This window comes from Oncorhynchus clarkii, chromosome 14 (genome assembly GCF_045791955.1).
Source record: "Oncorhynchus clarkii lewisi isolate Uvic-CL-2024 chromosome 14, UVic_Ocla_1.0, whole genome shotgun sequence".
Classification (NCBI taxonomy): Eukaryota; Metazoa; Chordata; class Actinopteri; order Salmoniformes; family Salmonidae; genus Oncorhynchus; species Oncorhynchus clarkii.
Genome location: NC_092160.1, coordinates 32,755,577 through 32,772,218, shown reverse-complemented (window position 1 = coordinate 32,772,218; position 16,642 = coordinate 32,755,577). Strand labels below are relative to the sequence as shown.

General features: G+C 43.6%; 1 protein-coding gene across 1 annotated transcript in view; it reads left to right on the top strand.

Moving 5' to 3' along the window:
• The window catches only part of LOC139366527 (glutamate receptor 3-like), a 233,824-nt gene extending 217,673 nt beyond the window's left edge, over positions 1-16,151 (top strand). Inside the window, exons 13-16 of the mRNA XM_071104130.1 lie at positions 650-897; positions 1,778-1,892; positions 13,239-13,486; positions 14,393-16,151. Coding sequence (XP_070960231.1) covers positions 650-897; positions 1,778-1,892; positions 13,239-13,484 — 609 coding nt within the window. The 3' untranslated portion in view covers positions 13,485-13,486; positions 14,393-16,151. The remainder of the gene's footprint in view (positions 1-649; positions 898-1,777; positions 1,893-13,238; positions 13,487-14,392) is intronic.
• Positions 16,152-16,642: the final 491 nt, after the last annotated feature.

The window sequence follows — 16,642 nt, the reverse complement described above, 5'->3', positions numbered from 1 at the left end:
CTTGGGAGCAGTTCTCTCTCTTCATTGGCCCAGACCAGGATTCAGAAGTTTGGAGTTTGAAACTGTGTTGCCAAAATGAACCCAGCGGCATTGAATAATTAAATTGTTGCTTATTATAGATAGCTAGAAGTCCTCTCTTCACTCCTACAGATTGTATAGCAGGCATACTAAGCCTAACCCCAAGCACCGTACTGGGAAACCGGGGAACTCTCATCTGTGTCCTCTTCTGATGTGTCTCTCTCTCTCTCTCTCTCTCTCTCTCTCTCTCTCTCTCTCTCTCTCTCTCTCTGTGTGTGTTCACTTAATGGTGTATAAATTCGTATTTGGGTCATTACTATGTTATCAACGCTTGACTTGCTAGACCGTAGGCCGTATGCCACCAAGTATGTGTAATGTTACTGTCTAATAATAACTGTGCATCTTTTGTTCCTCATGAGTATGCACAGGCCTAAAAGATTTCATGAACTTACCAGCAGACATACCGCTAAATCTTCCAAGATATCTATAAACACTTCAAGATGGCTTGAGGTGTCCTGCATCAGATCTCTGAGGTACCGAAACAGAACAACATCTGTACAATGGACTTTGATGTCTCATCTCGTATTTCTCTTCTCCTCTCCCCCCCCCCCCCCTCTCTCCGTCTAAACAGCGATCCAAAATAGCAGTCTATGAGAAAATGTGGTCATACATGAAATCGGCCGAACCGTCAGTGTTTGTCAAGACCACACCAGACGGGGTGGCCCGGGTACGAAAGTCCAAGGGCAAGTTTGCTTTCCTCCTGGAGTCCACCATGAACGAGTACATAGAGCAGAGGAAACCCTGTGACACCATGAAAGTGGGCGGAAACCTCGACTCTAAAGGATACGGTGTGGCCACGCCCAAAGGCTCAGCATTAAGGTGGGTGGGATAATATAACGATATTCTCCTTGTTGTTATAGAATTCCACCTACCCTGATGTCTTGTGTTTGGCCCTTCTTCTTCTTCTTCTTCTTCTTCTTCTTCTCTTCTACCTTATTGTTTTTGGAAAGGACCCAAAGAGGTAACGGTATCATATCTTTTATTGTTCTTGGATACCGAGGTTGGTTTAAAATGGTGATTTATGGGATGTTTATATTTGTATGTGTGTTTTATTGTTGTTGTTTCCTAAACCTAAGCGGAATCCATTCCAGGGTGTTAGAGTTTAACAAATCATTTCAACGTCTCTCTTCCTCTGTTTCTTCTCTCTTTCGACCTTTCCTTCTATCCTGTGTGCTGTCCTTCTCAAAGGTTGTGTTATCACTTTGAATGTTTTTACCAGCTCAGCGGCGTTTCCATGTAGCCTTTAAAAAGCTGCACTGTCACTTGTTATGAATGTTACTTGCACGGTGTTTGCTGTTGTTGTTTTTCCTCTCAGCGATGATGACTAGTGTCCCCGTCCCGCACACTTCAGTTTCTAAACTACCTAACCCCTCATGACTCCTGTCCAATATTTACCACTATGTCTGCTCTTCATCTAAGCCTTACTGATCTATCTAGCTCATGTTCGTCAAACAATTTGTCATTTTCATACCTAGATCATTTTTATAATAGATATAATAGTTCATAATAATATTACCAATAACAATAACCACTATTGGTGGTAGTCTAACTACCATTATCAACGAGCATCATTATCGTTATAACTACTACTACACGATACTACTACTATACTATAGTACTACTATACTACTATTAACTATGCATTAGATTTCTCACGGACCTGTGCCTTTTCTTACAAGTTATGTTTTATCGTTTCAAGAAATGCTGTTAACCTGGCAGTGTTAAAACTGAATGAGCAAGGCCTGTTGGACAAATTGAAAAACAAATGGTGGTACGACAAGGGAGAGTGCGGCAGCGGAGGAGGTGACTCCAAGGTCAGCCTCGATGTCACCAGATCGGGTACCATGGTGCAGAGTAATCGGCAAGGCTGTTAATAATACTCGATAGGAATCATTGATTATTGATTAGATTTATATTATAGCGCTTTGATTTTCTAACGCGCTTTGTTAGCTACAGTACAACCCAACCCAAAACAAATGTTGAGTCCCAACCAGGCTCAAAGGTAGCCTTTCTGTGATTTCCCAGACTCTGACCAGTCTATGGAATAAAAGATCAAACTAAGAACCTTTACTTGGCTAACACACAGAGAGGAAGATGAGGTAGCATGAAGTATAGTAATGGAGATGGACTGGTAAGGCTAAGAGGTAGCATGAAGTATAGTAATGGATATGGACTGGTAAGGCTAAGAGGTAGCATGAAGTATAGTAATGGAGATGGACTGGTAAGGCTAAGAGGTAGCATGAAGTATAGTAAAACAGAAGGACTGGTAAGGCTAAGAGCTAGCATGAAGTATAGTAATGGAGATGGACTGGTAAGGCTAAGAGGTAGCATGAAGTATAGTAAAGGAGATGGACTGCTAAGTCTAAGAGGTAGCATGAAGTATAGTAATGGAGATGGACTGCTAAGGCTAAGAGGTAGCATGAAGTATAGTAAAGGAGATGGACTGCTAAGGCTAAGAGCTAGCATGAAGTATAGTAAAGGAGATGGACTGGTAAGGCTAAGAGCTAGCATGAAGTATAGTAATGGAGATGGACTGGTAAGGCTAAGAGCTAGCATGAAGTATAGTAAAGGAGATGAACTGCTAAGGCTAAGAGCTAGCATGAAGTATAGTAAAGGAGATGGACTGGTAAGGCTAAGAGCTAGCATGAAGTATAGTAATGGAGATGGACTGGTAAGGCTAAGAGCTAGCATGAAGTATAGTAAAGGAGATGGACTGGTAAGGCTAAGAGGTAGCATGAAGTATAGTAAAGGAGATGGACTGCTAAGGCTAAGCTGAATTGTTTTGACAAAGACAGTTGTGTGAGGAATGATACAGATCTGTGGACCAGTGTTTGGTTGAGTGTTTGACAAGGAGGAAGTCTAGTTATTTTCACTGCTTCTCAGTGACGGGAGGGATGCGAGGAGGATAGTGTTGTCCTGCAGTTGGAAAAGGAGGAGATGGATTTAACTCTGTCTTTAACATCTGCAGGGCAGCAGACGATATCTGTCACGTGTTATATGGCGCATAGAGAAAGTAGAGCCAGTGTGAGGTCTATTTAGATATAACAGTATCTCTGTCATATTGGATGGATCTCTGACTAAAATATACCTGTTGTAAGTTATATATTATATGATAAGTATGTATTTTATAAGATACCTTTCATAAATAGTTTATCACAAACTATTTATGAAAACATGGCATCTAGATGCCAGAGACTGCCGCCTTCCTCTTGTGAAGGCCATGTCTGTATTTCATTCCATTATTCTTGTCTGTCAGACACAACATGGCTTCACAGCTGCTCATGTCATACAGCTGCTTCTCTGGACATCCCATGCGACTGGCCTAGAGAAGCCATGCTGGGCTCTAGAGCCCGTTGGCTGAAACCCCCCCCCAAAATGGCTGCTCAGCTGAGGCAGCTCAGCTCAGATAGGCGAGGCGAACAGCGGAGTCTTGAGGGGACTAAGCATTATGGGCAAACGTGAGAATTCTAATCTGAAAGAGAAGGTCTGATCTCTTAGGGCTGTGGGTCATGTGGTACCACTACATTCAATTCAATTGAGATTTTATACACGGTGGAACTGCCCCTATAATTGGTTGCTTTTTCATAATGATTTTAGCAAAAAAAATCTATACAATTGTAGGTGGTGTCAAAAGTTTTCAAACAATTTACCACTTGATTGCAACATGTACAACCAAGAGCTAGAATTGAGCCCAATAACCATTGTTGATAATCAGGTTTCTTTCTCTTCCGCTTGCTATTCTACTCTCGTCACAAGACATGGCTGTATCCATCCTGGGAATAGGTGATGCAATAAGAATGTGTTTCACTTAGCCTTGTCATCTTGGTATCAACATACTTACACTGTGTTCCATGAAGCTTGCATCATGCTATTTTAAAGAGGGCATTGACATTTGGTACAGTTTAGATCAATTGAATGACTAATGACTCAGTCGTGACTCAAGCAATGAATTAGGTCAGCTAAGTGGCTTGATTACAGACGATCTGTGGCAGATACTGTGGTTTACAGAAGGTGTCATGACTTTACAAGGTCATTTGACATGAATTCTCAGGAACTGCAATGCTACACCAATATGACATGTTGAAAATAGCATCGAGGCTAACGTTACTATAATATCTAGTAATGTCCAACCAAAACACCTGACCTTTCTCTCTCTGCTTCTCTGTTTTATCTCCATAATGTACACAAATACGTGTCCTATATTTTTGATATACCGTTGCAAAATTTCACGAACTAAAAAAAGTCCCAGTAAATAAACAATTCTAGGATTTCCCAGAAATCCCTGTTTGAGGATTCCTTCGGCAGGGTTCCATTCCTTGCTTATTCTCCCCCTTATTCAGGGAATACTCCCATAGGGGTTTCTGGAAAACCTGGTAATTATGGGAAATTCACAGGAATTTTGCAGCTCTATTTTTCAACCTTGCATTTCTGCTAATAATCTGTGCTGTATAGTCAGTATGCTGAGTGATGTTGAGGCCTGCTCACAGCTGTGACGTCTGCGTTAGAAGAGCATGTTTCTCTGCCTTTCATCTGGACCTGCTCAGGTATGTATGGTTTTCCATCCTTTCAGGGTCATGGATCAACGTTTTGATCCAAATGTGAGCTTACCATACATTCATACATGAATCAGCATTTGGACCTCCACTGCTCTTAACCGTTCACCGTGCACACCTCAAGGTCTGGTGTTTATCTCTGATGAGCAACGGCATCGTCGGAGAAAGACGAACAGTGTGTGAACTTTGGTGATCATCTGTTGTGTTCAAAGTTTTTTTTTCTCTCAGTATCTCTCAATAAGTCTCACGTCTCGGCTCTACGGGAAACTGTGGGAAAAGCCAGCTTACCTGGACTCATCCTTCCTGAGCATCCTGCCCCCCCCACACACACACACCCTTTCTCTGATCACCTATAATCCTGAGGCACACACCACATCACTGATCACCTAGATTGGGTTTCAGGCTCCAGCATCACGTAGCATGTTAACAGATTACTGCATTATTGATCAATGTTTTCACAGTCACCCTATTACCATTGGCCATGAGGGAGATAATATTCTACACGGAGTTGTAATCTTCTTGTCTCCTGCTGATGATGTAATGTATGGCGACATAAAGGTCCACAGAGGACATTGTTCACCAGTGGAACCCGAGACATATATTAACCATTCATCATATTTAACGAACCTAATTAGTTACTATAGGGGCTGAAGAGGAGGGCACCACCCGTCTGTTTCTATAGTGGCTGAAGAGGAGGGCACCACCAGTCTGTTTCTATAGGGGCTGAAGAGGAGGGCACCACCAGTCTGTTTCTATAGGGGCTGTAGGGTAGAGAACCACCAGTCTGTTTCTATAGGGACTATATAGAGCAACACCAGTCTGTTTCTATAGGGGCTGAAGAGGAGGGCACCACCAGTCTGTTTCTATAGGGACTATATAGAGCACCACCAGTCTGTTTCTATAGGGGCTGAAGAGGAGGGCACCACCAGTCTGTTTCTATAGGGGCTGTAGAGTAGAGCACCACCAGTCTGTTTCTATAGGGACTATATAGAGCACCACCAGTCTGTTTCTATAGGGGCTGTAGATCAGAGCACCACCAGTCTGTTTCTATAGGGGATGAAGAGGAGGGCACCACCAGTCTGTTTCTATAGGGGCCGAGGAAGAGGGCACCACCAGTCTGTTTCTATAGGGGATGTAGAGTAGAGCACTACCAGTCTGTTTCTATAGGGGATGTAGAGTAGAGCACCACCAGTCTGTTTCTATAGGGGCTGAAGAGGAGGGCACCACCAGTCTGTTTCTATAGGGGCTGTAGAGTAGAGCACCACCAGTCTGTTTCTATAGGGGCTGAAGAGGAGGGCACCAATAGTCTGTTTCTATAGGGGCTGAGGAGGAGGGCACCACTGTCTGTTTCTATAGGGGCTGTAGAGTAGAGCACCACCAGTCTGTTTCTATACGGACTATATAGAGCACCACCAGTCTGTTTCTATAGGGGCTGAAGAGGAGGGCACCACCAGTCTGTTTCTATAGGGGATGTAGAGTAGAGCACCACCAGTCTGTTTCTATAGGGACTATATAGAGCACCACCAGTCTGTTTCTATAGGGGCTGTAGAGTAGAGCACCACCAGTCTGTTTCTATAGGGGATGTAGAGTAGAGCACCACCAGTCTGTTTCTATAGGGGCTGTAGAGTAGAGCACCACCAGTCTGTTTCTACGGGGGATGTAGAGTAGTGCACCACCAGTCTGTTTCTATAGGGAATGTAGAGGAGGGCACCACCAGTCTGTTTCTATAGGGGCTGTAGAGTAGAGCACCACCAGTCTGTTTCTATAGGGGATGTAGAGTAGGGCACCACCAGTCTGTTTCTATAGGGGCTGAGGAGGAGGGCACCACCAGTCTGTTTCTATAGGGGATGTAGAGTAGAGCACCACCAGTCTGTTTCTATAGGGGCTGAAGAGGAGGGCACCACCAGTCTGTTTCTATAGGGGATGTAGAGTAGAGCACCACCAGTCTGTTTCTATAGGGGCTGAAGAGGAGGGCACCACCAGTCTGTTTCTATAGGGGATGTAGAGTAGGGCACCACCAGCCTGTTTCTATAGGGGCTGTAGAGTAGTGCACCACCAGTCTGTTTCTATAGGGGCTGAAGAGGAGGGCACCACCAGTCTGTTTCTATAGGGGCTGTAGAGTAGAGCACCACCAGTCTGTTCCTATAGGGGCTGAAGAGTAGAGCACCTCCAGTCTGTTTCTATAGGGGATATAGAGTATGGCACCACCAGTCTGTTTCTATAGGGACTACATAGAGCACCACCAGTCTGTTTCTATATGGGCTGAAGAGGAGGGCACCACCAGTCTGTTTCTATAGGGGCTGAAGAGGAGGGCACCACCAGTCTGTTTCTATAGAGGCTGAAGAGGAGGGCACCACCAGTCTGTTTCTATAGGGGCTGTAGAGTAGGGCACCACCAGTCTCTTCCTATAGGGGCTGTAGAGTAGGGCACCACCAGTCTGTTTCTATAAGGGATGTAGAGTAGAGCACCACCAGTCTATTTCTATAGGGGCTGAAGAGGAGGGCACCACCAGTCTGTTTCTATAGGGGCTGTAGAGTAGAGCACCACCAGTCTGTTTCTATAGGGACTACATAGAGCACCACCAGTCTGTTTCTATAGGGGCTGTAGAGTAAAGCACCACCAGTCTGTTTCTAAGGGGCTGTAGAGTAGGGCACCACCAGTCTGTTTCTATAGGGGCTGTAGAGTAGAGCACCACCAGTCTGTTTCTATAGGGGCTGAAAAGGAGGGCACCACCAGTCTGTTTCTATAGGGGCTGTAGAGTAGAGCACCACCAGTCTGTTTCTATAGGGGATGTAGAGTAGGGCACCACCAGTCTGTTTCTATAGGGGCTGAGGAGGAGGGCAGCACCAGTCTGTTTCTATAGGGGATGTAGAGTAGAGCACCACCAGTCTGTTTCTATAGGGGCTGTAAAGGAGGGCACCACCAGTCTGTTTCTATAGGGGCTGAAGAGGAGGGCACCACCAGTCTGTTTCTATAGTGGCTGAAGAGTAGAGCACCACCAGTCTGTTTCTATAGGGGCTGAAGAGTAGAGCACCACCAGTCTGTTTCTATAGGGGCTGTAGAGTAGAGCACCACCAGTCTGTTTCTATAGGGACTACATAGAGCACTACCAGTCTGTTTCTATAGGGGCTGTAGAGTAAAGCACCACCAGTCTGTTTCTAAGGGGCTGTAGAGTAGGGCACCACCAGTCTGTTTCTATAGGGGCTGTAGAGTAGAGCACCACCAGTCTGTTTCTATAGGGGCTGAAGAGGAGGGCACCACCAGTCTGTTTCTATAGGGGCTGTAGAGTAGAGCACCGCCAGTCTGTTTCTATTGGGGATGTAGAGTAGGGCACCACCAGTCTGTTTCTATAGGGGCTGAGGAGGAGGGCACCACCAGTCTGTTTCTATAGGGGATGTAGAGTAGAGCACCACCAGTCTGTTTCTATAGGGGCTGAAGAGGAGGGCACCACCAGTCTGTTTCTATAGGGGATGTAGAGTAGAGCACCACCAGTCTGTTTCTATAGGGGCTGAAGAGGAGGGCACCACCAGTCTGTTTCTATAGGGGATGTAGAGTAGGGCACCACCAGCCTGTTTCTATAGGGGCTGTAGAGTAGTGCACCACCAGTCTGTTTCTATAGGGGCTGAAGAGGAGGGCACCACCAGTCTGTTTCTATAGGGGCTGTAGAGTAGAGCACCACCAGTCTGTTTCTATATGGGCTGAAGAGGAGGGCACCACCAGTCTGTTTCTATAGGGGCTGAAGAGGAGGGCACCACCAGTCTGTTTCTATAGAGGCTGAAGAGGAGGGCACCACCAGTCTGTTTCTATAGGGGCTGTAGAGTAGGGCACCACCTGTCTCTTCCTATAGGGGCTGTAGAGTAGGGCACCACCAGTCTGTTTCTATAGGGGATGTAGAGTAGAGCACCACCAGTCTATTTCTATAGGGGCTGAAGAGGAGGGCACCACCAGTCTGTTTCTATAGGGTCTGTAGAGTAGAGCACCACCAGTCTGTTTCTATAGGGACTACATAGAGCACCACCAGTCTGTTTCTATAGGGGCTGTAGAGTAAAGCACCATCAGTCTGTTTCTATAGGGGCTGTAGAGTAGAGCACCACCAGTCTGTTTCTATAGGGGCTGAAGAGGAGGGCACCACCAGTCTGTTTCTATAGGGGCTGTAGAGTAGAGCACCACCAGTATGTTTCTATAGGGGATGTAGAGTAGGGCACCACCAGTCTGTTTCTATAGGGGCTGAGGAGGAGGGCACCACCAGTCTGTTTCTATAGGGGATGTAGAGTAGAGCACCACCAGTCTGTTTCTATAGGGGCTGTAGAGGAGGGCACCACCAGTCTGTTTCTATAGGGGCTGAAGAGGAGGGCACCACCAGTCTGTTTCTATAGTGGCTGAAGAGTAGAGCACCACCAGTCTGTTTCTACAGGGGCTGAAGAGTAGAGCACCACCAGTCTGTTTTTATAGGGACTACATAGAGCACCACCAGTCTGTTTCTATAGGGGCTGAAGAGTAGGGCACCACCAGTCTGTTTCTATAGGGGCTGAAGAGAAGGGCACCACCAGTCTGTTTCTATAGGGGCTGAAGAGGAGGGCACCACCAGTCTGTTTCTATAGGGGCTGAAGAGGAGGGCACCACAAGTCTGTTTCTATAGGGGCTTTAGAGTAGGGCACCACCAGTCTCTTCCTATAGGGGCTGTAGAGTAGGGCACCACCAGTCTGTTTCTATAGGGGCTGTAGAGTAGGGCACCACCGGTCTGTTTCTATAGGGGATGTAGAGTAGAGCACCACCAGTCTATTTCTATAGGGGCTGAAGAGCAGAGCACCACCAGTCTGTTTCTATAGGGGCTGTAGAGTAGAGCACCACCAGTCTGTTTCTATAGGGACTACATAGAGCACTACCAGTCTGTTTCTATAGGGGCTGTAGAGTAAAGCACCACCAGTCTGTTTCTAAGGGGCTGTAGAGTAGGGCACCACCAGTCTGTTTCTATAGGGGCTGTAGAGTAGAGCACCACCAGTCTGTTTCTATAGGGGCTGAAGAGGAGGGCACCACCAGTCTGTTTCTATAGGGGCTGTAGAGTAGAGCACCACCAGTCTGTTTCTATAGGGGATGTAGAGTAGGGCACCACCAGTCTGTTTCTATAGGGGCTGAGGAGGAGGGCACCACCGGTCTGTTTCTATAGGGGATGTAGAGTAGAGCACCACCAGTCTGTTTCTATAGGGGCTGAAGAGGAGGGCACCACCAGTCTGTTTCTATAGGGGATGTAGAGTAGAGCACCACCAGTCTGTTTCTATAGGGGCTGAAGAGGAGGGCACCACCAGTCTGTTTCTATAGGGGATGTAGAGTAGGGCACCACCAGCCTGTTTCTATAGGGGCTGTAGAGTAGTGCACCACCAGTCTGTTTCTATAGGGGCTGAAGAGGAGGGCACCACCAGTCTGTTTCTATAGGGGCTGTAGAGTAGAGCACCAGCAGTCTGTTCCTACAGGGGCTGAAGAGTAGAGCACCTCCAGTCTGTTTCTATAGGGGATATAGAGTATGGCACCACCAGTCTGTTTCTATAGGGACTACATAGAACACCACCAGTCTGTTTCTATAGGGGATGTAGAGTAGGGCACCACCAGTCTGTTTCTATAGGGGATGAAGAGGAGGGCACCATCAGTCTGTTTCTATAGGGGATGTAGAGTAGAGCACCACCAGTCTGTTTCTATAGGGTCTATACAGAACATCACCAGTCTATTTCGATAGGGTCTATACAGAACATCACCAGTCTGTTTCTATAGGGTCTATACAGAACATCACCAGTCTGTTTCTATAGCGACTATATAGAGCATGAACAGTCTTCCTTATTATGCATCGTTATGCATCATTATTTATTTGTTCACTCCACACATAGCATCATAGCATCATAGCATCATAGCATCATAGCATCATAGCATCATAGCATCATAGCATCATAGCATAATAGCATCATAGCATCATAGCATCATAGCATCATAGCATCATAGCATCATAGCATCATAGCATCATAGCATCATAGCATAATAGCATCATAGCATCATAGCATCATAGCATCATAGCTTAATTTAAAATATATATGTATTGGAACATACCTTGCACAGTTAATGGCACTATGTCAGTTGTAAGGCAGTGAGAATATCCTAAATAAATGTTGCCAATGACTTATCAGTTTCTTCTTCTGAAACCATATTACAGAGAGAAACCACATGTATTATTCCCCTGATGTGCCAAAGCTGAGCTTAAACACCGGTAATAAAACTGTAGCTTGGTTCTGTTGACAGTAATCCCCCTTCTAAGCGGATATAGTAAAGCCTATATCCACCACGCTTTCCCTACCAATAAACAGCAGCGCTTCTTATGAAAAGGTTCATGTGAAACACCTTTTGCTTTATTCACTTTTTTAATGCTGATTTTCATGTCAGAATACATGACATTATTAGTGTCCTGAGATTCAAAGTTGATGTTGTCTTTGCCACCAAATTTCAGAGCCAACTTGTGATGTTGCAGTAGGAGGTGTCCAAGCCTCTGTTTCTACCGACGGGGAAGATATCGGGTCAACAGTTGTCTTGTAGTCCTTTACTGCTACTGTTAGTCAAGAGAAGGTTCTAGTTGGATCAAACTTGTTAAGTGCTGGTCAGACATCTACCCTGCTGTGCCCACAAACAAATACCTTCCTCAGCTTTAGATAATCTCAGACCAGCGGAGTGTACAGTCAGTACCTGCTCGTCCTGTTACCAGCGTCTGCCGATTACTCGAAGCGATAGGAGCAGGCCCTGGCCCTAGACTAGGGCTGGTCAATGACGACAAGGTAATAGACTAGAATGCCTGTTCTCTGTGATGTGACAACGGCCAGGAGTCCTGCTCGATCGCTTTGTGATGACATAATGTAAGCTATGAAGTTATGAATAACATAAAATAACATAATATGATGTTATTTATGTTATTTCCCACGTGAAGAACTCCTGTAAACCTTGCCGTATTGAAACTCAGTGAACAAGGCATCTTAGACAAGCTGAAAAACAAATGGTGGTACGATAAGGGTGAATGTGGAACCAAGGACTCTGGAAGTAAGGTCAGTCTCCGCAGGTCTTCTGTGCTGATTCCCAGTGTTCATATGAACAAATACTAAACTACACTAAAACATCTAGATTAGCTATACTGTCTATCCCTTTACCTCCTAGTATGTTATTTATTCATACAAACAACATTCTGCCACATACATGTAACAAAAATGGAGAAGTGGCTCAAATCCATAATGCACTATTTCCCCAATTCTAATCACATCCCAAAAATATTTTGTCATTTTTTTGGGGGGGGGGGGCTAATGTTAATGTTAAAGTCATTTTTATAGAAATAGGTCATGATTTTTTTCCCCCACACAAACTGTAATGGTAAATTACATTAGGATATGCTTGGGGAAATTGTAAATTGTGTAAAATAATCAAACGCCATCATTGAATAGTTGTTGACTAGCTGTTGACATTAAGTGTTATTTTTTGCTCATTTTCACACTTTACATTCATGATATTCTTACCATTATGCTGCTGTTTCTATTTACTAAAACTTTTAATTAAAATTTGATTTATCTGTGTTGTTACTAGGTTGCATGGAAATGTATCTATTGGGTTCTTTAGCTTCCTGTTTTGGGGTGAACAAACAAAGTGTTCCTGTTGTGAGCGACTGCTTCCAATTAACTTCCGTAAGATGTTACTTCACCGTGGGGTGTTTTTCAGCTTTTTGTCTGATCAAGGAGTTGCAATGAAGAGATCTTGTTGTTTCCACCCCACATGAAGTCTAAGAACGTAATAAACCTCTTATTTAACCCTCTGAGACCATAGCCAGGCTAATGAACTAACAGATCTATTTTCCACAGATATAGACTCTCAGTCAAACCTCAAAGGGTTAAACTGCAAATGGTAAAACTCTCATGAACAAATTTTCAATCAACATGTTTGGGAAATAAGCAGCAGCAGAATGGTTTGAATCCGTTCGTAAAATGGCTTTTGGGATTGTTTTGATGTCAGAGAGATTTGACTAGACAGTATCACAGTGTACCAAGACATTTTATTTTTTCAGGACAGGGCTTGAAATGTTGACCTGTGAGTTACTGACCGCAGCTTCCTTATATGGAAGAAGGCCTGTAGAATAGGGGAAGCTCTACATTCACCTAGATCAAACTAAAGAGGTGACTCGTCTCTCCTTCATCGGAGAGTGGTCTGACTATGGTGTTCAGATGTTCCTCACAACTTCTTGCACCACTATAGGAAAACCAGTCCAGACCTCTTCTAGAGTCAACCTCAGCCATCCTTTACTTTTGTCAACCTTCTGTTGCTATTAGCCTCTGGAGTCTGTAGTATGATCTACCATTGGTAGCATCAGAAACATTTCAATCTCAGAGAGAGAGTTTGTAGAAGGGGTCTGATAATAGAGTATCCATGTGAGTTACCAAGTGTTAGGTATTCGACTGTTATTTCAACAAGACTGTAAGGATCAATTGGAGGCCTATAGATACTTTGCTTTAGAGCCATACTGGTAGGCTGCACTGTTCTCTACAGAACTCTCTCCACCACAAACCCTCTAACTATGTTCTTCACCTTCCCCAGGACAAGACAAGTGCTCTCAGCCTGAGCAATGTGGCTGGAGTCTTCTATATTCTGGTTGGAGGGCTGGGGCTGGCCATGATGGTGGCTCTGATTGAGTTCTGTTACAAATCGCGTGCAGAAACCAAACGGCTCAAACTAGCAAAGAATGCTGAGAAATTGAAGCCAGCTCCCCCGACCAACCCCCAGAACTTTGCCACGTACAGAGAAGGCTACAACGTGTATGGGACAGAGAGCGTTAAGATCTAAGGGTAATGACGACGCTGCTCTCTTCCTGATTCTGTCTCTGTGACATCATTTTGTTTCTTCTGGTGGTGTCGTTGGTGTTGAATGATTCATTCATTTGTTTGTGTTTTTGTCAAGCTGTTGGTGTGATTTCGTAACACTTTATCACTTTATCACTCTTGACTTGGACATACCCACAACAGACAACCCAACATTACATTTACAGTTCCCGAACACTCAGATTTTACAGATTTACAGATTTGACATTGCTATATACTGTGTATGACTACAGGTAAATCATAAAGTGTTTTTTCGGGTCAAATATGAATACTAATACTAATATTTCTTTACACCGTCAAGATGGGGGCCTCTAAATTATTTATAAATTCAGCCGCCCCAACTGGCCGGCCGTGCCCCCTTCCACACCCCCTGCCTCGCCCACCACCTAAGCCCCTTTTTTTATCCAGAAAAAAATGTGAAATCAGCATTACATTTTTTTTTGAGTAACCCATCAAAAAACATTCAAACACTTCGTCTTTATCTCGTAAACACTCACACTTTATTGAGCTTAATGTTTCAGTTTACTCAGTAGAATGTCCTAGCGGCATCTGCTAATCGTTAATAGCTAAGCTAATGTCCCAAGTAATACTGGCACACATCATGACTCAACCGTTCCAACCTAATGATACATCTCATCTCATCCACCATTTTAACAGACCTATCACCCATGTGTCACTGTGTGAGAATTTCAAATTGCATTTCATTGATTCCTCACGTCCTCTCGCCTCAAAACTAATCGAAGGAGAAGGTCAGAGGGGAGGGACCACTGACTTCTCATCCAATTGGTTTTGAGAAGGAGGCAAGGAGAGAGGACGCGAGGAATCAAGTAAATGCAATTGATATTATCCCTGTACTTCCTTCCTGTAAAACAGGTATCATACACGTCAGCTAGACCAGGTACCTTACCAACGACTGTGACTACTGACCCCATGATGAAACAACATGAACACGTCTAGATGGGGGTTTCCTGAACTGCAGCTAAATCCTCTCCTGGCGGAAAATGGCGACGATAATCTGCAATGAAGACATGACAGGACTGGTGACGTGAAGAACTTAAATCGGTTTACTCCAGTGCCTTATGTATGAAACACTCAGAGACTCACAGAATGACTTAGAACAATGCAACTAATCACAACTCACAAACACACAAACAACTAAACAACTAAACAACTAAACAGAAAAGTAAACAGAAAGACAGGATTGTTTTATGTACATTTATTTGAGATGCTGTAACGAACTAAGAAGACACAAAGAGAGAGAGAGAGATACTTAAAGCCATCACTTGCACCCCAAGCACATTTCCAAGTGCCCGTACAGAAAATGAATACGACACTACAGATGATAGATTGTTTTTTTCTGCTAAGGGAATTTTATCAGATAATCCTAATTCTTCTTGCAGGCCAGGTTTTTACTGGTTAAATGTGTTTTAAAATACGTTCATTGTAAGCACTGTACAGTAAGTCACTTAGTATTAGAAGATAGCTTGTTATATTGCTGTGACCTAGGAATTGTTTTGAACGATGAATCAATTGGTTAAACATGTTGTTGTCCACGACTCTGAGCCCTGGTAGTGCATCTGAAATGGCCCCCTATTCCCTATGTAGTGCACTACTTCTGACTAGAGCCTCTGGTCGAAAGCAGTGCACTATATAAGTAATAGGATGTCATTCTGGACGTACACACAGGGACTCTTGAAAGAGATGAATGTGAGATGCAGCATTTGGATGTACACTTCTTAAAACAGACCATCTCACAATCCCAATATACTGCCAACAGGGTTAATTAAAGAATGCAGAGGACTGTCTGAGCAAGTTTCATAGATGAGTACCTCTCCCAGTGTGTTTTATGGTGTGTAGAATATGAAGAGAAAACTCACTCACACGGTGTCGCTCCAAAATAGGCTGTTTGTAAACTGGATGTTCATGTAACCTAAAATCATTCAAGTCTTCTGTACAAGCAACTAAAACCAAACCAGATGGGACACTCAATAGTAGATGAACTGCAATTTAAACAGTAATGGCTTTTTACCTGTAGTTATTATGGATGACCTTGGTATTTATTAACGAATAAGCTGTGGTTTGATGATTTGCTTTCAGTTTTAATTTCATTATTAGTGTTTGGTGAATTTACTTAGAATAATATAAATAATTACAATGAGACCATGGATTACTACAAGGCACTTACGCTTACCACTTTTCCCTTTTCTGTTCAAAAGACTGTGACTTCATTAGGATTTAGGAAGACATTTAATCACCTAAAACCGCGGAAAGAAAGTTTAACATACGAAAAAACAAAAAACAAAAAAAAATCTTTAAAAGGGAAGAAATAGGAAATAAACATTTCTAAAGAAAGAGACTTGTACATTTATTTAAATTAGATTTATTTATTAAGGCTACAGAAGAAAATTATGGGGTTTCCGGATGTTTCTAAGAAATTGCATGTAAAATACATGATGACTTACTACAAGCTCCTCTAATTTACATCAGATTCTACAGTAGAGACACAACCATGGTTATTCTTTAGTGAGACAGTTTCTTTTATTTTGTAAGTTCACTTCACACAGAGAGAATTGCCAAGCAGCTTAGTGACTACTACAAGAAGAGTCTGAATCTGCATGTGTGTATATCATTAGTGAGGAGCTGTAAAAGAGAATTTTCATACATTTTTGTAAATAAACTTGTATAGAAAAAAAAACATGTTTCTGTGCTTTTAATTGTATGAATGTATGTTTACCTGCACAGCAGAGATTATTCACACACACACACACACATGCACACACACACACACACACACACACACACACACACACACACACACACACACACACACACACACACACACACACACACACACACACACAATCTATCGTTTCATCTTAAAGGAAATGTCCTGTTTTGCAACATACTGTACAAAGCCACATGTGAGCTACAGTACCAGTCAAAGTTCACCCCTACTCATTCAAGACACATCTCAACATCAACTGTTCAGAGGAGTCTGTGTGAATCAGGACTTCGTGGTCGAATTGCTGCAAAGAAACCACTACTAAAGGACACCAATAAGAAGAGACTTGCTTGGGCCAAGAAACACAAACAATGGACATTAGACCTGTTGAAATCTGTCCT